The 25,047-nt window shown below is 45.1% G+C and overlaps 1 protein-coding gene across 1 annotated transcript in view; it reads left to right on the top strand.

Moving 5' to 3' along the window:
- ABCA13 (ATP binding cassette subfamily A member 13) overlaps positions 1 to 25,047 on the top strand; it is a 366,717-nt gene that overhangs the window by 66,879 nt on the left and 274,791 nt on the right. Inside the window, exons 17-23 of the mRNA XM_065938900.1 lie at positions 52 to 4,821; positions 6,583 to 8,358; positions 10,154 to 10,263; positions 16,637 to 16,755; positions 19,406 to 19,581; positions 20,332 to 20,414; positions 21,087 to 21,208. Of these exons, the coding sequence (XP_065794972.1) occupies positions 52 to 4,821; positions 6,583 to 8,358; positions 10,154 to 10,263; positions 16,637 to 16,755; positions 19,406 to 19,581; positions 20,332 to 20,414; positions 21,087 to 21,208 (7,156 nt within the window). The remainder of the gene's footprint in view (positions 1 to 51; positions 4,822 to 6,582; positions 8,359 to 10,153; positions 10,264 to 16,636; positions 16,756 to 19,405; positions 19,582 to 20,331; positions 20,415 to 21,086; positions 21,209 to 25,047) is intronic.

Here is a 25,047-nt window from a genome sequence, read left to right as displayed (position 1 = left end):
TTCCTAAAGGTATTTTTTTCTGATACTGAATCTGTTCTGTTAATATTGTAGGGTCTTAAATTATACAAAGGAACTTCTAGTGATGGAAAAGAAGTTGCAGACCCTTAAAGATGAGCAAATAAACTTCCTTTTATCTTTTATGGAATTTTTGGAGAAATTATTATTGCCTAATTCATTCAACTTATCCAGTATTCTCAAATTCTATAACCTCCCATCTGTCCCTGAGATGACTCTAAATACAAGGCATTTGTGGACAAATCATTCAACAAGTTTAGAGAGAGATATACCTGGCATGGATACTCAGAAACTTCTGGAAGTCAGCAAAGAGATGATTGAAAAAGTACAAACCCATGAAAGTTTCTGGATAAGGAAGGAATCAATAAATATCTTGAGATTTGTGGAATTAATACTTCTGGGGATGAATCCCAAGTTTCTGGCACTGTGGATGCATGGCACTTCAAAAGGAAAGAGAGCTGAACTGGGAATCTTGCCTACCCTTGTAAATTCTTCTGATTCAGAAAATGAGATGATTCATAGGAAAAGCTTTAACTTTTCCCAGTTGTTTCATTTAGATTGGTCTGAATCACCAGCCGTGAAGATGGATTTTGTTCATGTAATTGAAGTGATAATAAATAGTCTCTGTGAGTTTGGATTTCTGAGGCAGGAACAAGTCTCAGAAACTGTGGGCACAGTCTATGCTATGAGGAATGCATCCAATCTTTTCTTAGCCCTTTCTGAACCTCAAAAACGAGACATTGAGAAAATTTTGACTCATATATATCTACATGTCTTCCAGGACAAAGATTCAGCCTTACTTTTGCAGATTTATTCTTCATTTCACCAGTATATGTATAAATTCTTGAGCATTCAGAGCAAAGAGTCTTTGCTTTCTCTTCTTATGCAAATCTCAAAACACATTTTGGATATCCTAAAGCAATTTAATTTCCAAAACATCAGCAAAGCATTTTCATTTTTATATGAGACAACAGGGGTCCTTGGGAGGATATCTGAAGTATCTTACTGTCAACAATTGCTTTCAATTTTTAAATTTTTGGAGCTTAAAGCCCAATCCCTGATGTCCACAGAGGGCCCTGCAATGGAAATCATCCATGCTACTTTGAGAGGCCTCAAGCAGCTCTTCATGGTGGATGACAGTTTTCGTAATTCTGTATTTCAGTATGTGAGTCAACTCTTCAATGGCTCAGCAGAGGCCCTGCTGGGTGATGAGTGCTTTGTTCTGGATAATAAAAGCATTTCTTCTGCAAATTATTCACCAGATGAGGGGTCTCCATTTATTCTCCCATGGGCACAAATCCTTTCAAACTTCTCAGCAGATGGCAGTGAATTCCATGAGTTTACAGCTCTTCATTGCACCACTTTGTGGCTTCACATGTGGACTGAGCTCTGTGGACACATAGCTCAGATATTTCAGCTGGACACGAATGTTTTCACTCCTCTTCGGGTTGGTCTCAATCAGCTTTTGGATGAACTGGAAAGTGATGAGAAAATTCCTAAAAGCTGTCAGGAAATACTTCCCAATCATCATCCTGCTAGACTCATCTTACATTTGTTTAAGAATGTAACTCAAACTGATGGCTTTCATGATTGGAATGATTTCCTGAACCTCAGGGATCTCTGGGTAGCACTAGGTGATGGATTAGTTCGAGTAAAGTTGCTTAACCTGGACCAAATAGAGAAATCCCTTTTCACCATGGAAACTACCCTGAGTCAGCTGAAGTCACTTCCATTAGACACCAACGTGAGCAGAGAGTTTTTATATTCTCTGCTCAATATTTTTATTGAGTTGAGCAATACCTCAGCATCTATAGATAGAACTGTACATTTGATGAATAACTTTCTCTTAAGGAATCTCACAAATTATGAAGTAAAGCTTGCAAGTGTCATCACCGACCTAAGAGACACAGTATTATTTCTTAAAAATGTGTCCCATGACCAAGATTTATTGTCCTGTGCTGACATTTTCCAAAATGTCACTGAGTTTATTTTGGAAGATGGTTTATTGTATGAAAATTCTTCCCAGAGGGCATTACAGATTCTGGCCACGTTGAATTCCACATTTTCCTCTGTGGACACAGTCAGCAGGCTGAAAAACTGTGTCACGTGGGTCAGCACTGTGAACCACCTGTGTGCTATGTATAACTCCAGTTTTTCACAAGGCCATCTTCACGGTGTTCTGAGGAGTCTCAGAGATGTGAAAGACAAACTGAACTCTACTCTGAAGCTCGTTACTTGGATGTTGAATATAATGATGGAGCCTTGCTCATTGAATACGTCAAACATAAACTGTGTGAATGTTTACTTAAAAAACGTGACTGACTTTCTAAATGTTCTACTGACCACAGTCTTTGGAAAAGAAAAGGTACCAAATTTTGAGATTTTATTAACTCTTTTAAATGATTCCACAAACCAAGTAAGGATGATTATCAACAACTTCTCGAGAGACTTTGATTTTGCACCTCAATCTAACTGGACACATTTTACTGAATTAATTCTAAAACCCATAGAAATGTCAGATGAAATGCCTCTTCAATTTCAAAATATCTGGCTGCATTTAGTAGCTCTGGGGAAGGAAATTCAAAATCTTGTGAAAGATATTTCCCCTAACATCCTGGAAAATAGCACCTTTTATAAAGCTGAAAAAATTTTAAACATAATTGCTACCAGTCCAAAGGAAAAGGATATACACAGCTTAGGCAATTCATTTTACCAGTTAGCTAGTTACCTTGCCTTCAATTTATCTCATGATCTCCAAAATTCACCCAAAATAATTTCTCATGAAGTAATGAAAGTTGTGGGTCTCAGTATTCAACTTATGAGGGATGTGTTCAACTCTCTAACACCCTCCGCTTACCACAATATTCCACAAGAGCCAGGTGACTTTCAAATTTTAAAGAAGATGACTTCTCTCCTGCGCAGTGTCAAGAAAACAGACATATACCTGCTAGTAGATCAGCTTGAACGCATTAGTGAAAGCACGATGGATTTCTTCAAGAACATCAGCAGGTTAGGTGCTAGTGATTTGGGGATCGGCTTCTTTGTTGATTTAATGGAAAAGTTTGTCGACAGCTCACATTCTTGGAGTATTAACCATCTGCTAAGGCTCTCACGTCTGTTTCCTAAAAAGGATGCTGATGCTGTGGTGGATGCGTACTACATGCTCCCTCATGCCATGAGGCTCCTGAGGGGCATGGGTGACAAAAACATCACAGAGGCCCTCAAGGATGTCTATAACTTCACACTCCTCCATGGCATACACCTTTCAGATGTCACCAAGGAGGACTTCACTGTTGTGATAAAAACTCTTATGGACACAATTGAATTAGTATCAGCTCAACCGGGCATCCTTTTGGAGACATTAACTTGTCTTCCTGTGGTCTGGTGCTGGAATCATACAACTTCTGGGTTTCAGCAGAACCCAAAATCAGACGCCTGTAATGCCCATCAGCTCACATCTTCCTTTTACAGCAAAGTAGCCAGTATCCTTGACCACCTCCACCTGTCTCCTCATGGTGATGATTCACAATGTTTGAATGAAAGCTCACAGATGGAAATAACTAGGAAAGTAGCCTGTGTCATTCATGAACTAATGGACTGGAGTTCCATTCTTCTAGAGCTGTCTGAAGTTTTCCATGTTAAAACCTCACTTGTGAAATCTGTGCAAGAATTTTGGCATAAGGTGTTACCATTTGTCCCACTTTCTGGAAACCAGAGCAGTGGCAGCATCCCTGAGGTCTGTCCTGGTCATCTCATAAAGCAAGTCGCTTTGCCAATTATAGAAAAATTAAAAAACTTCAACTTTACAAAAGTCACATCAGATGAAAACCTTCTTGAAAAACTAGTTAGTTTAAACAAGATTCTTAATGTGGATGAAGGAGCAGGAACATCTGTTTGGTATAATATTTCCTTTCATTTGAAAAGGATAATAGACTTTCTTTCTAGGAAGGAGAACCTGGTAAACAGCACCAATTCTCTAGTCTCTCCGTTCATGACACTGCTGAATTCAAACCTCACAGGCAGTAGTTTAGAAGCATTACCATGGTTTATTAAGAAAAGCGAAGCAGCTGACAACTTGGAAAAACAATGGCTTGAGTTGGAACAAATCATGAAAGACCTAACCCATAATTTTAGTATCAGACCCCTATATTCTGAAATTGACAAAGTGATGCAAAGGACTAATTCAGTGACTCTTCAAAACATACCCTTGCTACTTGCCCACTTTTTGGAAAGCCTGGATTTATCATCATTGAAGACATTAGAAATTATTGAAGAATTTTTACTGGTCATAAAAAACTGGTTTCATAAATTTGCAAATGAAGATTATTCCAAAATGGTACAAACACTATTTTTTCTTTTGGCTAATGAGAGTTCAAGTGATGATATTGCTTTGGTGACTAAAGACATTGCTACCTTTTTGGGTTATCTCAAAAATGTTTCTAGAGAAGGTAATTTTGATGTTGCCCTTCTTACTCGTCAGCTAAGTCAAGAACAGCTAACTAATTTCTCAGTTGTTCAGCTGCTTTTTGAAAGCTTCCTAATTAATTCAATCAATAACTTAGCTGAGCATTCTCAAGGAGCAGCCTTGAACTTAAGTGATACTGACCTTCAAATAATGAATCTCATTAACCTCGTCTTGAACCACACACAGTCAGAAAATGGTGAGAGAATCATTCTCCCTCCAAGAAGCAGAGTGGGTTTCATGGAACAGCTTTTGAAAACATTCTTTTTACTAAAGGAAAATTCTGGGAACAAAATATTTCTTCTGCTAAAAGACATCCACAAAGATCTCTTTGCAGAGATGAGGTGAGTTTATTTTTGCTTGTAGAGTACCTGTAGTTGTATATTACAATTAAGTTTATTTCCTGGAACTTCTACGAAACCTTGGAATGATCTTTGAAGTGAATTTTGTCTTAATGAACATTTTGTAAAAACCAAGGTAAAGTAACTTTAATGATTGTCATATAACTAATAAACCTATATACAAATGTATATATTATAGTATTATGTTTTATTATATTTTGGATTATGAAAGTAGTTGTCAAAATTATATTTTATATGGAACTGAAAAATTATTATATACATATATGGATATATGTGTGTATGTATGTGTGTGTGTGTGCATGCTAAGTTGTGTCTGAATCTTTGTGACCCTATGGACCATAGCCCACCTGACTCCTCTGTCCATGGGATTCTCTAGGCATGCCCTCCTCCAGGGGATCTTCCCCACCCAGGGATTGAACCCACCTCCCTTACGCCTTTTGCATTGGCAGGCAGATTCTTAACCACTAGCACCACGTGGGAAACCCAGATGGATATATATCATGGTCATATTTTGAATTAAGGCATGAACTGTCTAATCACAAATGAAGGGCTTAAATATTTTCATTCTAATAAGTTTACTATGTTGTTTATATTTGGAATTGATAAAACTCCATTTTAAAACTGATAGTCACATTATATTTTTTCATATATTATTTTTTCATCCACTTTGAAGCTTGCCAATGAAAAGACTGGAGGGAAATTCTCATTTATTCTAGGATGTCTGCATCAGTAAGGTGTCAACCTCAGAAGCAGAACCAGAACAAAGATTTCACACCAGAACTGACTTCTGCAGTTTTGGGGTTGGCTCAGCGAGCCTAGAGTCAGCAGGGCAGGCCATTAGGAAACAAGCCAGAGTCCCACAGACAGGAGCTGCAAGTTCCCATCCACGGTGGCCAGTCAGGGGGTGATGGGATGTGTCCAGTCCAGGACATGTCTAACCACCCACCCATTAGAGCCCAGGAGGTCCTAACCCTCTTGAAGACCCTCTGTCTATGAAGTCAGCCTTTCCAGGGCAACATGCTTTTGCACTGACTTAGAGCTGGATGACTGGGTCTTTAGCCACATCTGACAAATCTCCCTAAGCAGCACCTGTGTTAGTGTTTACAATGATACAATGTGGGCATCCTGACTCTCATAAGTGGACTACCTGTGAAGCCCAGCAAACCAGAAACACACTAGAGAGGGCTCTGGGGCTGTCAAGTGCCCCAGCTAGCCGCCAGCAAGCCAAGCAGCTTGCCAGGACTTGGGATATTCAGAAGGATGTTCCCTCCTACCCCGAGAGTCCCATTTGATCATTTCACATTCCTTTCCTTTCTGAAGGCAAAAGTGCATGGCTCTTTAAGTTGTTAGGTTTGAGGATCTGCAATGGATTGATACATAAAATCCACCCACTCTTTTCATTATTTGGCAACAAAATATTAATTTTCATCTGGAATGTATTGTAGCATTTCAATTTTTCAGTATTATCCTCCTATAATGCTATTATAAAGCCCCCAAGAAATCACTACCCTTCACACTTGAACAACCTCATGAGCCCAGTTATACTTGGATTTTTTCAATAAATACGTGCTACAGTGCTGCCCGATCCACGGTTGGGTGAATCCGTGGGTGGGGAATGGCAGACACAGTTTTTAATCTATGTGGAGGGTTAGTGCCCATAAGCTTTGGATTGTTAAGGGTCCACTGTGTAAGTTTTCACTCTTTTCATTACTAACCGTGAAATTAAAAAATATATATTTGCAGTTTTGTCCTAAAGGATAAAATTCTAGAAAATTTGAAACTCGATCATTTTCTCACCTCCATGAAAGAAGATAGATTGGTGAACACTCTTTCAACTTTAAAGGAGACTGTGTATCATCTAATAAAGAACTCATTTATGTTAGATGATGGAGAATTATATTTTGATAATCATCAAGGACTGCAGCTCCTGGGAGATTTATTCCACACTCTTCTAAAGGAAACATCAATGAAAAAGGAGGCTGAAAATAATCTGGAGTTTCTTATGGTGCTGAATCAGTTGCTTTCCCATATGAACAGTTCTGAGGACCTTTTCAAACTCAATCAAGATCTCCAGTCAGCTCTTCACCTCGTGAGAGAAACTTCCATAGTGATAGCACATTTCATGGACACTCTTTTAAGCTCTCCTGTTAAGGACCTCCGTGTGCTGTACCCTTCCCTCCAGGAAGTTATACTTGCAAATCTAACCAATTTGCTTTCCTTTGTAAACAATTCATTCCCCCTAAGAAACAGAGAAACATTAGAAATTACCAGGCACTTACTGGATATTATCTCAGGAGCAGGTGGGGACAACTGTGCCCTTGACCCACTCTTGGAGATGTCTGACACTCTGACCATGCTGGCCGATGATGGTGTAGAGATGAGACGTCTTGCCAGGTCAGTCACCTCCACTGTGGAATTTCTTAAGTTAGCCAAGAAAATTGCCAGAAAGGTGGTCACTGTATTGCAAGCTCATCTCATTTCCACTGCCAATGACACCATGAAATTCTTTGACACTCTTTATTTTCTTTTGCGACAAAGTGTTCGAAATGTTGTCAATGAAATGATTACTTTGAAAAAAGCAGATCATTTAATATTTGAAAATATAGATGACTTGTTGATGCCATTTCTTGACTTGGCCTTTGGGATGATTGGAGTTAAGCCTAATATTTCCCAAGACTTAGATATCTTCAATATGTCATCTGGCATATTCACATACATGAACCAGTCCAAAGAGCTTTATGATATTAGGGAAGAAATAGTTGACTTTTTAACTTCTGTGAAAATCAATTTGGGAGACGTGGACCGTCTCCTGGCAGCATTTAAAAATGGGGCCCAAATATTTTCTGTGGATTCTGTCAGTTTATGTGAAGAAATCCTTGATTACTTAGCTCCTGTAAATAACATCACCAGTCACATCGACTTCTTATATTCTAACCCAATTTCCACTCGTAATTTCCCTCAAGATACAAAATGGGGAAGAACTCGTGAAGTGGTCCTGTTTCTGTGTGAAATCCTGTCACAAAACAGGACAGAATTTAGGAGTTACTTGAGAATGGTGATCAACCTTATCTCAGTCACACTTTGGAATGACACAGGCAAGGACCACAGGGATGTTTTTAATCTGTTGCTGACATTGGCTCCGCATCCAGATGACCTTTTGAAAATCATCACGACAGTGATAGAGGCCCCCCGTGAAGCTTCACTTTTTAACACCTCTTGGATTCAGAATGTGACTGAGCAACAACTGCAAGAAGCCATCCAGACCCTTCTGAATAAAATAGCTCTCGTGAAGAAAGAGCTTCTCCTCAATAGCTCTCAGTGGACGTACTCCGTGAGCACTTTGCTTCAGCCCTTTTTTGAAATTTTTATTCATGCAACCACTGGAACACGTGAGAAGACCCAGAAAGAGCTGGTTGACAGTCCTGATATACTCAAACCATTATCGCGTTTTGAGGAATACCGGAAGGCATTAATTGCACTGGTTGAATACTGGCAGAGGGTCTCGCTGATTGATCAAAGGTAATGAAACACCCAATTTGATTCATTCTGCCTGCCCGCCCCGCCCCCACGCAGTAACTATAAAACAGAAGCAGGCAGGAATCACACTGACCCAGGGTAAGTATAAGTACGTTCCTATAAATAAGGAACTTTTTAAACAGACTTTTTATATTCGAACCCAAATTCCACTCATAATTTCCCTCATGATACAAAGGGAAAGAACTCGTGATCCTGTTTTTGCGTGAAATCCTCTCACGAAACAGCACAAAACTAGGGGGTTACTTGAGAAAGGTGATCAACCTCATCTCAGTGACGCTTTGGAATAACATAGGGAAGAACCACAGGGATGAGGTCTTTAATTTCAGCCTTCCTCTCCCTCTGAGACTGACTTCCACAGGAATGATTCAAGCCCAGTCCCTGCTCTCTATTTGACTAGTCAGCACTTATTTATGATTTGAATTTATTCTAAATTTTTCCATTCATTTTTTTCCCAAAAGTAAAAACCTCTCATTCTATGCACACATCCCAAGATGAGGTACGGAACTGGTGTTTCTGTTCCCCTGCTCTGGCAGCCAAGGGTCCTGCTACTTGACATGGAAATAGAAATTTGGGGCCACTCAAGTCACATAGAAGTCTGCACTTGCAGTGGTAACTGCCCCCTGGACAAGGCCAGATTTCACCCTGCCTCAGATTCCATCCAAGACCATGTGGTTGACCCACATCCATGCACCAGCTGCCCACCCCTGAATGGTGGGTCAGGGGAATGGCGGGTTCCTGGAAGGTCCGGTGCTACTGGCCGTCATGCTCCGGAGGCCGTCTGCTGCCCAAGGATGTGGGCGAGAGCAGCTCCGTCCTGGCCCATCCTCTCCGCATGTGACACACGGTTCCAGTGGTCTGTGGGCTCCGCGGTACCGATGCTTCTGTGAGTCCAAAGGGAGATGGAAAGTGAAACCTCACTCACCTGCCAGACAGCCTGACATGCTCTCCTCTAGTTCTGTTGCCACAGGGCTGCACCTTGAATCCACTCCTTTTTAAAAAGTTGGAAGGGTCTCCTTAGTGAAACAGGTGTTTATTGGCACGAAGAACTGTTAATATCAGTGCCTTGGAATTTGAATGCTGGCTTTCAGACCCTCACTGTTTCTGATCCTAAACTCTGTCTGACTTGACACTTGTCTCTGAATTTTTATTTGAGCTGGAGGTGATGCCGGCAACCCCTGCTCCCCACCAGTCCTGGCTTTCACCCCGAAGTGTCCAGTCCTTCATGGACGTACTTTACACCGTGGCCCCAAGACTGGAAACTAGTGGGCTGTGATCTGGCTGGGCGTGGTCGCCACCCTCATTTTAAATTCCCAAGGCACGGTGCCCAGTTTCATTCCACTTTAGCGATTCCTTCCTTCCACTATTTTTTTTCCTGTCTTTTTGTTGTTGTTCAGTCGTGTCCGACTCATTGTGACCCCATGGACTGCAGCATGCCAGGCTTCCCTGTCCTTCACCATCTCCTGAAGCTTGTGCAAACTCATGTCCATTGAGTTGGTGATGCCATCTCTAGTCTTTACTCTTTGATCACTGCCTTCTTGATGAGGAAGATACAAAAAGTCTAAGACAGAAAACCCCACTGGTAGGGAGGGAATGCCAGGATTGTTGGCAACAAAATGATGCTGTGAATGAAAACAGGAGAACTATTGTCTCCTCTGCCTTATCCTCCGATGTCTGCGGAGTGGCCCAGCAGTGGGATGGTTCTTTCACGAGTGTCACACGTGCACTCACTCAGAGAAGCTGGTCTTCACCTCTAATATTCCTGTCTGTTTCCCCCAAGTGTCTTGGATGCCTGTCGGGCTTTTCTGCAGTCCCCGGAGCCCACGGATGCCGTGGTGACCCTGTGGAGAATGGAGACACTGGTCCAGCGCGTGCTCGTCCTCCTTGCAGGTGAGCTGCTCTCGGGAGAAGGGCTGATTGGTCCCCGCCCATTTCCAGAGCTCAGCTGGTCACGAGATGGTTGGATGCCCTTGAACTACTCTTGGGCTCAGCTGCAGCCTTCTTGCCCGGTTCCCTAGACCCTGAGGACCCCCTCGCCCCCTGCCCCCAGCACTGTGACCTCCAGCCAAGGGGAACATCCCCCTCCCTGCTCCAAGCTCTGCCTGCAGGCTATGCCTCTGCTGGTGGAATGTGCGTCCCTGTCTCTGTGGCCTGGACTTCGGCCACGCCCTGTGACTGGAGCCAGGGCATCTCCTCTAGGAGGAATGCCTGGTCCCCTTTGCTGGTGGTGACCTTGGGTTGACCTCTATCTCATGTGGTATTAAGGCTGCTATTTCTTAAGTCCCCCTCCTCTGCCTACGTCAATGTTCCTTGAAGGCAGCAACCGTGTCTCCATCTCCTGTGCGTCCCCAGTGCCTGGCGTGGAAGATCACTCTACTGACGGGTGCTGGGTGGTCCATGCAGTGACTCGACTCTAGAACACTTTCCCTAAAGTCCTGGCGCTGAGTGCTTGTCTTCAAGTTTGTTGGAACCTCTCCTGCATTTGTTTGCTACTTTGCTGAGAACAGGATCTGTTACTCGTTCAGTTCTGTCTCCATGACACTCAGCACAGAGTCTGTGACAGCGAGTCATTGCTACTTACACTATAAATGAATTCATTCATCTAAGATCCTTCTTAACAAATCCATCACTACTGATTTCAGTGACATTTTCCTGGCATTGTGGAAGGAAAGTACCACGAGCCACCTCATAGGGCTCCTGGGTGATTTTTAGATCTCTTTCCAAGATGTGAACACTGGCCTCAGAGCACTCTTGGACCGTAGACTGCACAGGGCTGCTGGAGTGTATTTCACCCACGCGTGCATGTTGCTGCCCTTTCACGCAGAGGCTCCTAAATGAGGCTGCACCCAGACCTCTTTTTTTAAATTATTTTATTATTATTATTTTTTAGTTCTACCACTTTATTGCTACCAAGCCATTTCCCTCCACCCTTGTGCACACATGCTCAGTCATGTAATCCCATGGACTTCAGCCCACCAGACTTCTCTGTCCATGGACTTTTCCAGGCAAGAATACTGGAGTGGGTTGCCATTTCCTTCTCCACTCTTTTTTTTTAATTAAAAAAATGTTTTTGTTGGCCACATTCCCTTGTGGCTCAAATGGTAAAGAATCTGCCTGCAATGCAGGAGACCTGGGTTCGATCCCTTGGTTGAGAAGATCCCCTGGAGAAGGGAATGGCTCCCCACTCGTGTTCTTGCCTGGAGAATTCCATGGACAGAGGAGTCTGGCAGGATATGGTCCATGTGGTCACAAAGATTCAGACAGGACTGAGCGACTAACACTTTCCCACTTTCTGCAGCATGTGGAATCTTAGTTCTTTAACCAGGGATGGAACCTGTGCCCCTGCATTGGGAGCAGAGTCTCAAACACTGGGTCACCAGGGAAGTCTTTGCACACGGCTCTCTCGGTGCAGTCGGACCTAAAGTCCTTGACAGCAAAGGTGGCAGGGATGCTGGGGTGATGGGTGTGAGCCCAGATGAGGACACAGGGAAGCTAAGGTGGGCTGATCAGGAGAAGAGAGGAGCCGGGGTCAGTGGAGCAGGCCATGAGCCCTGGTTCCTGCGTGGATCCTGCCAGGCCAGCTCTGCCCCCTCCCTGTCATCCCAGGTGGACCTGACACCTTGTCTCACGCTGCTGCCTCCTCCTGACTTACTCTCTGATGACTGTTATTGCTTAGATGATTATTCTCAGGTGAGGTGTCATGTCCTCTGGGAAGCTCTTCCCCTGCCTGGGTTTGGTGGCCCTGTTTCAGGCCCCTTAGCTGTGCCCTCTGGGTAGTGAGCCCATGGACCCCTTGTGATTGCATCTGCCTGTGATTAGCATCCACCCAGCACATGGGGACTGGAGCCCGGGGGCTGCTGGCAGAGGGTTGGTGAATAAACGCGTGAGCACATGTCAGCGGCCCTCTTGGGTTCAAGTCTCTGTCCCCTGGGACTCCTGCATGAGCGTGGTCTGTGAATTTTGCGCTGACATCCTGGAGGGAACGTGTGGCCATGGCAGGCAGTACCCGGGCCCAGGAGTCCCTGAGTGGCTGTGTGGGACTGGAGGACAACGTACAGAGGTTGCTTGGGGCTCAGTGCAGGCGTGGCTACACCTGCCACAGACAGAGTGATCTAGGGACTGGGGGGGTTCACTAAGGGTGTGGGCAGCGGAGGCTGGGGCTTTGGGAGGAGAGGCTTGTTTGGGGCAGGACCCAGCATGTCAAGTGTTACTTGCTCAGTCGTGTCCGACTCTGCAACCCCCTGGACACAGCCCACTAGGCTCCTCTGTCCATGTGATTCTCCAGGCAAGAATACTCTGGTGGGTTGCCATTTCTTCCAGGGGATCTTCCTGACCCAGGCATCCAATCCGGGTCTCCTGCATTGTAGGCAGATTCTTTGCCGTCTGAGCCACCAGGGAAGATATCAACTTTGATCTCACATTAAGTAGAATCATGGTGGCTGGGGCAGGGGAAAGACCAGGGCTTCCAGACCAAATGGGCCGGGGTCCAGTGCCTGCAGACACAGGCTGGCCGAGGGATGCCCTGAGCTGGACACAGAGGCTGGAGCTCGTAGCTGTTTCCAAGTGAGGGGATGAAATCAGTGAGGCACGGACACATGGGTGCTTGGCATGTACTAGTCCTGCTCCTGGATTCCGTTAAGAGGGCAGGTTGAGTATGGGTGACCCTGCACACCATGGGGACATCATCCCACAGCTTACAAAGAGCTCTTTGTAGCGAAAAAGGGTAACTGAGGGTCTAACACAGGCTTAGCTTTGATCCACTCACTCACCTCTCTTTTGTAATACCTTCTTACACCCAAGAATTGATGAATCTTTTAGTGACAGAGCAGGGGAGAGGAATGAGGCTGCTTGGGGAGGCAAGGTGAATTTGTTTTATAAATGACATCCCAGTTGTCATGTTATTTTTTCTTTAAAGAAATCTCTGTTTCCAATTAAAGATATTATGAGTGTTGTTGATGCTGTCAGATATGGAGGATCATGCACCTTGGCTTACTTTTGCGTGGCTGACAGATATCCTCACATGTGGAGCTCTCACTCTAAAATGTGGTTGCTTATGTGACATAGTGAACCCAGCCACACTTTAAAGCATAATTATTTCACTGTTTTATAGTCAGCTAATGTAATGGCTTTAAAATGAATTAAACATTCATTAATACCTGAATTTATATGCATTTTGCCATTCTGTACTGCATTTGCTAAATTAATATAGCACACTTGAGTCCCTTCATTACTGAAGATTAATTTCTAATTTTTATATTTCATTTCAAGAAAACCCAAGCATGTCATACTTAAGCATGACTAACATTCAAACTTCATCTCCACTTTCCTTATTAAGTTGTCACTCCGTTCTGTAGTGACAGGCCCAGAAAAGTTACAAACACTAGCCAGTAGGGTATTGGGATAGAATGGGCCAAAATGGGCAAGTCGTCCTCTTCTGTCACACGGAGGGAATACAGTCAGATCTGCTACGATGACTGTTGACAATGAAGTACTGATTTGTGTGTCACAGAGTTAAGTTCAGCCACACCATGAGGAAAGTAACAGTTTTGTCCTTCGGATCTAGTACTTGAAACACATTAGAAAAGTCTGCCTGGGAATAGGGTGTGTAGTTTGACGGCTCTTAAACCAAAAGGGACCTTGTGGTCACCTTTGACCTTCTGGTTTCCCAAATTGGCAAGCGAAGGTCCAAAGAGTATGAGTGACTTGCCCAGGGCTTGGGGTGTGGGGGAGAAGTCAGAGTCCCTCTTCTGTGGAGAAGCACATGGGGGCTCTGGGTTGACCAAACAGAGAAGAGGGTCCAGACAGGGAGATGGGCCAGAAAGCAGGCATGGGGGATCTGATGTGACCAAATGCTGGGAGAATGCCAATAGCAGGTGGGAAGAGCAAGGACTGGTCAAGGGGCAGGCCTGCAGAGGCCAAGTGAGGTGCAGCAGGAATGGGCCTGGAAGGTAGGAGACAGAGGTGAGCATTTCCCGGCCTACAGGGCAGCTACATCTCCAAAATAGAGGGTCCGTGTGTTCTCAAGGCTTTCCTGGTGGCTCCGATGGTAAAGAATCTGCTTGCAATGAAGGAAACTTGGATTCGATCCTAGGGTTGGGGAGATCTCCCTGGAGAAGGAAATGGAAACCTACTCCAGTATTCTTGCCTGGAGAATCCCATGGACCGAGGAGCCTGGCGGGGTCACAAAGCGTCAGACACGACTGAGTGACTAAGCATACACACATTCGTCCTCAAAGATACATGCTGGATGCTTCATATACCTTACCTTATTCGTCTTCCATTTTAATAAAAGATTGCTTATATTTTTAACAATAATACGTTGGGTTTCAAAATCAGAGAAATAGCAAAATTAGTGAGAAAATGTAAACTAAGGTGGCTCTGGGTGGTCTGCTTCTGTAAAGTGTGACTTTGGGTCTGTTCCATGCACTCTACCTTGTCTGCAGTTCAAAACCATTTTAAAAAAAGAAGTTTTGAGAAACAATGTAAAAATGAAATAAGCAGGACTGTTGCTTTCCGCCCCCCCCCCCCCCACCATTGAAAGTGACAGAAGTTTCCTTACTCACGAGAGTACATTCTGTCTTCTGTAAAGTGAAGACACAGAAGCACGTGTAAAGCCAGGGACTGGGCGCCTCCGCGAGGCTGCGCTGGGCCGGGTTGCGAGCAGCCGGGAGGCAAGGCACTTGTAGTCCTGAGGAGACAAGAGGCCAGGAGCCCCGGGAAGGCGCCGAGAGCGAGTGAGATGGACCGCAGGGTCCTTCACCAGCCGCCTGCTTTGGGAAGAGCGCGTGGCTCAGGGTGGAGGCGAGTTGCGGGGAGGGAGTGGCGAGAGACAGGCCTGTCAGGGTGTTGCCCTGTCCTGGGGGTGACCTGGGGGCCCTGGACAAGGCTCCATGTCCAGAGGTGTTGAGTGTGACTGACGGTGGGGTTTGTGAGGAGCCAGGCGGGACTCCCAGGATGCCGCATCGAAGGGGTGGAGGGTGGGGGCCTGCCGTCCGTCGTGTGTGTGTGTGTGTGTGTGTGTGTGTGTGTGTGTGTAGGGTGTGTGTGTGTGTGTGTGTGTGTGTAGGGTGTGTGTGTGTGTGTGTGTGTGTGTAGGGTGGGGGCCTGCCGTCCATCGTGTGTGTGTGTGTAGGGTGTGTGTGTGTGTGTGTGTAGGGTGTGTGTGTGTGTGTGTGTGTGTGTGTAGGGTGGGGGCCTGCCGTCCATCGTGTGTGTGTGTGTAGGGTGTGTGTGTGTGTGTGTGTGTAGGGTGGGGGCCTGCCGTCCATCGTGTGTGTGTGTGCGTGTGTGTGTGTGTGTGTAGGGTGGGGGCCTGCCGTCCATCGTGTGTGTGTGTGTAGGGTGTGTGTGTGTGTGTGTGTAGGGTGTGTGTGTGTGTGTGTGTGTGTGTGTAGGGTGTGTGTGTGTGTGTGTGTGTGTGTGTAGGGTGGGGGCCTGCCGTCCATCGTGTGTGTGTGTGTAGGGTGTGTGTGTGTGTGTGTGTAGGGTGTGTGTGTGTGTGTGTGTGTGTGTGTAGGGTGGGGGCCTGCCGTCCATCGTGTGTGTGTGTGTAGGGTGTGTGTGTGTGTGTGTGTGTAGGGTGGGGGCCTGCCGTCCATCGTGTGTGTGTGTGCGTGTGTGTGTGTGTGTGTAGGGTGGGGGCCTGCCGTCCATCGTGTGTGTGTGTGTAGGGTGTGTGTGTGTGTGTGTGTGTAGGGTGTGTGTGTGTGTGTGTGTGTGTGTGTAGGGTGGGGGCCTGCCGTCCGTCGTGTGTGTGTGTGTGTGTGTGTGTAGGGTGGGGGCCTGCCGTCCATTGTGTGTGTGTGTGTGTGTGTGTGTGTGTGTGTGTGTGTGTGTGTGTAGGGTGGGGGCCTGCCATCCATCGTGTATGTGTGAGTGAGTGTGTGAGAGAGAGAGCTCGACCAAGCGAGAGATGCACCTTCAGACGGAGGCCCTTCTCCTTGTCGCTACTCTAGGCCCGTTGGTGAAAACCAAGACTGTCCTGGGCAAACTGGGTGCCGGGGGCACGTTGCCCAAGGGGTGCAAAGAGGAGGTGGTTTGGGGCCGGGGGAGAAAGATCTTAACTTCTATACTTTCAGTTAGACCAGAATCATACAGTGTTTAATTAGTTGCATTTGAGACTCAAAAGGAGCAGCGTTCCCCTCATTTCTGGTAGTTTTGGAATTCTTTATGAATCTGAATCATTTTGAACCTTTAAACAGTGTCTTTGTGAGAGTCGGGGAGAACTGCATACTGATGGCATCTCTGTGTGTTTCCTCTGCAGAAGACCAGTCTCTGACGAAGGACATATTGTGTGCCGCTCTGCACTGTGAGCAGGGCGTGGTGAGGCTTCTGCTGTTATCTGCTCTGCGAGGGGTCGTTCTGGTGCACGACCACTACCAGGTTTGGTATCCTTGATGTCTCAGAGACCTCCCTATTCCTTATGACTGGTCTATGCAGGACAGTTTCTTGTTCCAGGCTTGCTGGCTTGGTCTTAAAGACAAGGGACCATGGTGCAGAGCTGTGTGGGGAGTCAGGGCTGCAGACTGGGTGTCCACACCTCCTTCCCCCAGGTCCTCCAGCTGTTGCTTGACTGGCTGGCACAGGCTTGGGAGAGCTGGTTGTTAAATGTTTAAGAGTTGCAAGCTGGTTCTTAGACATAGACATCATTAAGAATCAAATTATGTATGGTAAGATAAAGTTGAAAAGAAAGACAGTAAACATTCAAGATTCCTCACTTCCTAATTAGTTTAGTATGTTTTGCTCTTGTCTGAGAAGGTTTGCACTCTTTTATCTGCACAGTGGGGATGGTACTGCTGGTCTCTTCCCCATCCTGTGTTCAGTGATGTCATGTTGCCTGTTTGAGTAGGTCATGCTGAGAGTCTGGCAGGCAGAAGGGACATGGGGGCAGAGGAAAAAAGTCATGTGTGCGTGAGTCTTGCCACCAAGTAGGAGGCGAACAGTCTGGTCTGATGGACCGCCCAACCCACCCTCCCCAGGCCTCAGATGGACAAGACTCCAGCCAAGGCCTCATGCTCTGAATACCGCTGGTCCCAGGCTTCCCGTCTTCCTTGCTCCTCAATTCAGAGGTTCTGTGTGGTGGCCTCTTCAGGGGACTTGTGTTTTGGTGCTCAGATCACATACAGAGAAGTTCGTTTGTGCCCCAGAAACCCCAAGGCAGGGACTCAGAACCCAGGACTCTGTACTGTGACACTTCAGAATGCTTCACATTTAACTTGCTTGGAACACACATTTGTTAGTTCTCTGATCATCTGAATGATTCATGACTTTGCTTTGTGAGAGTGATCAGTGACAGTTTTGAGAAAGATGTTTAGAAGTGTTATTAAAATGTCATGTGTTCTCTCAGCCTTAGCAGCGTCTTTTGAGAAACCTCTGTGCCATGAGAGTGAAGTACAGAAATAAACCAATGTGCAGGCTGAAGCACAGAAGAAGAAAGATGAGGCAGAGGTCCGAGCAAACTTGTACCCCCATGGAAGCCACAGAGGCAGAAACAAGGGAAACCAGAGGCCAGGGACGCTGGGGCAAATTGTGGACTGCATGCTTACTATCCAGAACTTGTCTCAATGGATCTGGAACTTTGAATGGTCTCAGTGGCCATCCTGATCTCCTCAACCACCTTTGACTCATCTTGCCTGTATCAAAGCAGTCCCTTTTGGTCCTTTGCCCTGGACCTGTGATATTATGGACTAGTTCTCCTCTTAGTTGTGGCTGAATGTAACGTGTACAATAATTGTATCTTTTTCTGTCTTAGCCGAAGGAAAAAAATAGTATGTGTTGATTTACATGAGACAGGGGCTTCCCTGGTGGCTCAGTGGTAAAGAATACGCTGGCCAGTGCAGGAAACTAGGGCTCAGTCCCTGGGTCAGGAAGAGTACCTGGAGAAGGAAATGGCAACCCACTCCGATATTGTTGCCTGGAGAATCCCATGGACAAAGGAGCCTGGCGGACTACAGTCCATGGGGTCACAGAGAGTCAGACATGACTGAGCACGCATGAGTTACATAAGATGCGTTCCCCAAATCACTACAACCTGGGACTGTGCTTGCAACATCAGGAAGAACTGGGTGATGAAATAAATCAGTTCTGATGATGTGAAATAAATGATGTACAGCAAAACTGTATTTAAAATGGATAACCAACGAGGACCTACTGTATAGTACAGGGAATTCTGCCCAGTGTTGTGTGGCAGCCTGGATGGGAGGGGAGTTTGGGGGAGAGTGGATTACATGTATATGGCTGAGGCCCTTTGCTGGTCACCTGAAACTTCCACAACATTGTTAATTGGCTATACCCCGATACAAAATTAGAAGTGTTAAGTTTGGAAGAAAAATGATATACAGCAGAACCGCTGAGTCCAGGGAAGTGTGTATAGATTTATATGCGTGTCTATACAAATAAACACATGTGATCTTCTGCTTTGGGGGTCATTTTACATTTTAAGTTATATTTGTCAGTTAGTTTTATGAACTATAGGTATTTTACATTCTTATCAATTTATAGGTATTATATATTTTATAAAATGATCAGTCTTTTATACAGCTGTTGATGCTTGTAAAAGATGCTGATAATGTGTCCATGGAGTCTTAAGAGTCAGGGCCTAGGCCAGGGATTCTTCCATAGGGCTTCTCCAAGCACCTACTTCCCCTGACAAAAGTGGCCTGGCACCTTTCTTGAAAAGTGTCGTTTTCAGGCCAGGAGGTCGTGTGTCAGGCCCTCAGCTGGGCAGTGCTGGTCCTTGCCATGGCCTTGCGTCCACTGGGTAAATGGCAGAGCCAGGCAGAGGATCCCAGGCAAGGCTCTTCTGGTGCCCGGCCAAGGGCTCCTTCCGAGGCCTTGCAGTATGCACCCAGGCAGTTGGGCAGGATCAGACATTGTCCGTCTCCTCTGCCCTGTTTCCTTATAGTGAGGACAGAAGACTGGCAGCTGTGTAGACAGCAGACTGACAGTCCATGCGATGCTCGGCGAGGATGCCTGTGTGTCTGCTTGAGCTCATGCCAATGGTTTCCAACTATATCACTGCTGTGTTTTCTAGGAATTGGAAAAGATATGGACCTCTCCCCATCAGCTAAGCTGTGAAGGCCTTCGCAGGAATCTCTCCAGAGCCTTGGAAAGCTTCAGGATCAGTTTGGAAGATGCCAGTGAGCAGGACTGTGAATGCCAGCCTGGGCCAGCCTCCAAGCCACACACGTATGCCCTGGCGGGGCCCATGCCGCCTCAGTCTCTCTCTTCATAAGGGCGATGCTGTGCCTTAGTAAATTATGAATCTCAGGCAATAATATGTAACAAACACTGTTAATGTACACATCAGTGTACATTTATTATTTTATGAATAATCATTTTATTAATTATTTATTAATGTATTTTCTCACCAAACCAAAGCTTCCCATGACTTTAACTTTTGAGATTGTAAGTGGTAGGAGCAGCATCAGTGCTGAGGCTGGCTTTATTGGGGATCAAGAAATTGAATGAAAATGTAGAGATTCAAGGTTATAATATGGTAGTAAAGATGTTCGGTAGGGTAAGTCAGTGATTTTCCAAAGCACCTTCATACTGGGTTAATTTTGCTCTGTGTTCTCGAAGTGTTAAGCCTCAGAAGAGGAAGGTGGGGACTTGTATTCTGAAAATGACTTATTCCCAGAAGAAATGGTGTTCCTCTGACTTTTTGGTGTCCTCATTTCTCGTACATTCCATGATGTACCCTAACTGTTCTTTCTGCATTTATGAGAATCATTTGTTATGCATCCTTACTCCCCTGCCTCCTCCTGCCTGGCAGGGGTGTTGTGATATTAATGGGTGTTCACACACAGATACATCGTGTGTCCAATTATCTGAGAAATTTTAGGGAAATACCATCTTGTTATCTAACTCATTTCCTGGGAACTGAGGCAGTGTATTCAACCAACATTGTTCCTGGGGTTTTATCTTGCCTAAATTAGCTTTAATTTTCTGCCATTTTAGGCTGGCCCAAAGCCTGGAGAAGACTTTATTGTTGTCTGGGAATCCCATAATGACTTTTCTTAGCAATTTCACAGTAGCTGAGGGTGAGTATGTAGTTCCTCCAAGTGTGCTTGATTAAAAATTAAAGTTAGTTTCTCACACAAATATATCATTAAAATAAAACATGTAAAGGGTGAGTTATGCTATCTATATGTAGTAAATAGCAATTTAGAGCCTGGCTTCTCTGATGTATTTGGGGCTGAGAAGAAAGTCCTAGAATCCTGGGTACCAAAACGAAGAATGAATGAGAGAAGCTTCTGTGGTCCAGGGGTCTCCCTGGCCCTGTCTCCCTGTCTTATAGATCCTGAAGCCCCCTTGCATCACCATGTCAGGTCTGAAGAATTCTGGCAAATCTCTACTTAGGAAAAGTGAGATGAGTAGATAGGTGGAGAGAAGTGAGTTTCCTTGATCACTGTTCCCTTGGCGGGGAACACCTCTTTTCTAGAGTAAAATTTAAAATGCACAGGTCTTAGAGGAAGCAATTGAGCAGAATTGCTGGATAATCTGGGGTTTTGTTTTACTTCTGATAACAAACGATCGCAGCTCCCCTGTGGAAGAGTAAGGTACGGCTTTATTTGGTGCTTGTTGTGGGCTGGATGTAGTGGGAGAATAATCCTTGCCAGGTTTTCATATCAGATCTTGTCTTCACTACTTCAGTCAGGAGTAGCCTGAATGTTTATTATTATAAGATTTCCTTCCTTTTGATTGTCTTTCAGGTGTAAAAGTAAAAGATTTGATGCAGAATATCAGCAAGTTAACTGAGGAGCTCCGATCTTCTCTACACTTCTCAGATGGAACCATCAACAGTATTTTAGAAGCAAACATCTCCCACTCAAAGGTGGGGCTTGAGTGCTGCTTCTGTTCATGGCTAGAGCTGTCTGCCTCCTGTGGTCCTACCCCTACCCCATGGCCAGGGGTCCCCTGTGAACCGTGTGTGTGTGTTTGTTACTTGCTCAGTCGTGTCTGACTCTTTGCGACCCCCTGGACTGTAGCCCGTCAGCCTCCTCTGTTCATGAAATTCAGCCAAGAATACTGGAGTAGGTAGCTCTTCCCTTCTCCAGGGGATCTTCCAGAGTCAGGGATCCAACCTGAGTCTCCTGCATTGCAGGCAAATTCTTTACCATCTAAGCCACCAGGGGAGGCCCTGAACCATGTAAATGGAGCCAGAAAGGAGATCACAGAACATGCTGGCAACCCAAGGGCGTCATGATCTGCTGCCAAGACCTTGGAGTCCTCAATTTCATAATAGTGTCTTTACCAGAGTTCAGTTCAGTTCAGTTGCTCAGTTGTGTCCAACTCTTTGCAACCCTATGAATTGCAGCACACCAGGCTTCCCTGTCCATCACCAACTCCTGGAGCTTGCTCAAACTCATGTCCATCCAGTCGGTGATGCCATCCAACCATCTCATCTTCTGTCATCCGCTTCTCCTTCTGCCTTCAATGTTTCCCAGCATCAGGGTCTTTTCCAATGAGTTTGTTCTTCACATAAGGTATTGACCAAAAGATTGGAGTTTCAGCTTCAGCATCAGTCCTTCCAATGAATATTCAGAACTGATCTCCTTTAGGATGGACTGGTTGGATCTTCTTGCAGTCCAAGGGACTCTCAAGAGCCTTTTCCAACACCACAGTTCAAAAGCATCAATTCTTTGGCGCTCAGCTTTCTTTAGGGTCCAACTCTCACATCCATATATAACTACTGAAAAAACCATAGCCTTGACTAGATGGACCTTTGTTGGCAAAGTAACATCTCTGCTTTTTAATATGCTGTCTAGGGTGTGGTCATAGTTTTTGTTCCAAGGAGCTAGCGTCTTTAAATTTCATGACTGCAGTCACCATCTGCAGTGATTTTGGAGCCCCCAAAAAATAAAGTCAGCCACTGTTTCTACTGTTTCCCATCTGTTTGCCATGAAATGATGGGACTGGATGCTGTGATCTTAGTTTTCTGAATGTTGAGTTTTAAGTCAACTTTTTCACTCTCCTCTTTCACTTCCATCAAGAGGCTCTTTAGTTCTTCTTTTGTTTTTTGCCATAAGGGTGGTGTCATCTGCATATCTGAGGTTATTGATATTTCTCCCAGCAGTCTTGATTCCAGCTTGTGATTCATCCAGCTTGGCATTTCACGTGATGTACTCTGCATGTAAGTTAAGTAAGCAAGGTGACAATATACAGCCTAGACGTACTCCTTTCCCGATTTGGAACCAGTTTGTTGTTCCATGTCTGGTTCTAACTGATGCTTCTTGACCTGCATACAGATTCAGATTCCTCAGAAAGCAGGTCAGGTGGTCTGGTATCCCCATCTCTATAAAAATTTTCCACAATTTGTTGTGATGCACATAGTCAAAGGCTTTGGTGTGGTCAATAAAGCAGAAGTAGATTTTTTTTGGAACTCCCTTGCTTTTTTGATGATCCGGTGGATGTTGGCAATTTGATCCCTGGTTCCTCTGCCTTTTATAAATCCAGCTTGAACATCTGGAAGTTCACGGTTCATGTACTGTTGAAGCCTGGCTTGGAGAATTTTGAGCATTACTTTGCTAGCGTGTGACATGAGTGCAATTGTGTGGTTGTTTGAACATTCTTGGGCATTGCCTTTCTTTGGGATTGGAGTGAAAACTGACCTTTACCAGTCTTGCAGCCACTGCTGAGTTTTTCAAATTTGCTGGCATGTTAAATGCAGCACTTTCACAGCATCATCTTTTAGGATTTGAAATAGCTCAACTGGAACTCCATCACCTCCATTAACTTTGTTCATAGTGATGCTTCCTAAGGCCCGCTTGACTTCGCATTCCAGGATGTCTGGCTCTAGGTGAGTGATCACAACATCATGGTTATCTGGGTAGTGAAGATCTTTTATGTGTAGTTCTTCTGTGTATTCTTGCCACATCTTCTGCTTCTGTTAGGTCCATACCATTTCTATCCTTTGTGCCCATCTTTGCATGAAATATACCCTTGGTATCTCTAATATTCTTGAAGAGATCTCTAGTCTTTCCCATTCTATTGTTTTCCTCTATTTCTTTTCATTGATCACTGAGGAAGGCTTTCTTATCTCTCCTTGCTATTCTTTGGAACTCTGCATTCAAATGGGTATATCTTTCCTTTTCTCCTTTGCCTTTCACTTCTCTTCTTCCCATAGCTATTTGTAAGGCCTCCTCAGACAACGATTTTGACTTTTTGCATTTCTTTTTCTTGGGGATGTTCTTGATCACTGTCTCCTGTACAGTATCACAGACTTCCATCCATAGTTCTTCAGGCACTCTTTCTATCAGATCTAATCCCTTGAATCTATTTGTCACTTCCACTGTATAATCATAAGGGATTTGATTTAGGTCATTCCTGTATGATCTAGTGGTTTTCCTTACTTTCTTCAATTAAAGTCTGAATTTGGCAACAAGGAGTTGATGATCTGAGCCACAGTCAGCTCCCAGTCTTGTTTTTGCTGACTGTATAGAGTTTCTCCATCTTGGGCTGCAGAGAATATAATCAATCTGATTTTGGTATATACCATCTGGTGTTGTCCATGTGTAGAGTCTTCTCTTGTGTTGTTGGAAGAGGGTGTTTGCTATGACCAGTGAGTTCTCTTGGCAAAACTCTGTTAGCTTTTGCCCTGATTCATTTTGTACTCCAAGGCCAAATTTGCCTGTTACTCCAGGTATCTCTTGACTTCCTACTTTTGCGTTCCCATCCCCTATAATGAAAAAGACATCTTTTTGGGTGTTAGTTCTAAAAGGTCTTGTAAGTCTTCATAGAACTGTTCAACTTCAGCTTCTTCAGCTTTACTGGTCAGGGCATAGAGTTGGATTACTGTGATATTGAATGCTTTGCCTTGGAAACGAACAGAGATCATTCTGTCATTTTGAGATTGCATCCAAGTACTGCATTTCGGACTCCTGTTGACTATGATGGCTATTCCATTTCTTCTAAGGGATTCCTGCCCATAGAAGTAGATACAATGATCATCTGTGTTAAATTCACCCATTCCAGTCCATTTTAGTTCACTGATTCCTAAAATGTTAATGTTCACTCTTGCCATCTCCTGTTTGACCACTTCCAATTTACCTTGATCCATGGACCTAACTTTCCAGCTTCCTATGCACTACTGTTCTTTACAATTGTTCTCTGAACTTTACCAAGTTAGAAAGGGTAAAACTGGTGGTGATGTTCGTTCCTGATTCCCAAACTGATTTGCTTTCAGTAGGGGATGCTGTACAGCCTGACCGCACCGTTGGAGCAGTGTGATAGCAGTGGGCAATCCTCTGGCTGGTAGGTGAGGGACACTGAGGAGGCCCAGGAGTGAGGAGATGGGCACATGGGCTGGGTGTGCCCATGGAGGGCAGAGCAGGCGAATTTCATCTGGATCCTCTGCAAGTGCTTTGCTGAGATCCCCTTTTGGCTCGTCGCTTGGGGGTGTACTTCCCCTGTTGGTAAAGAATCTGCCTGCAGTGTGGGAGAGCCAGGTTTGATCGCCAGGTCAGGAAGGACCCCTGGAGAAGGAAATGGCAACCCACTCCAGTGTTCTTGCTTGGGAAATCCCAGGGACAGAGGAGCCTGGCGGGCTCTAGTCTGTAGCAACTGAAGCGATTTAGCGCGGCAGAGTTGCTGCCTCACTGGCGAGCGGCCACCAGGTGTCGCTGACGCTCTGCTGCGGGAGGGCTGCGGTTCCGAGGCGCCTTTGCCTTGAGG

This window comes from Muntiacus reevesi, chromosome 6, assembly GCF_963930625.1.
Source record: "Muntiacus reevesi chromosome 6, mMunRee1.1, whole genome shotgun sequence".
Taxonomy (NCBI): domain Eukaryota; kingdom Metazoa; phylum Chordata; class Mammalia; order Artiodactyla; family Cervidae; genus Muntiacus; species Muntiacus reevesi.
The sequence above is the reverse complement of the archived record's forward strand: the minus strand, read 5'-3'. Positions and strand labels throughout refer to the sequence as shown.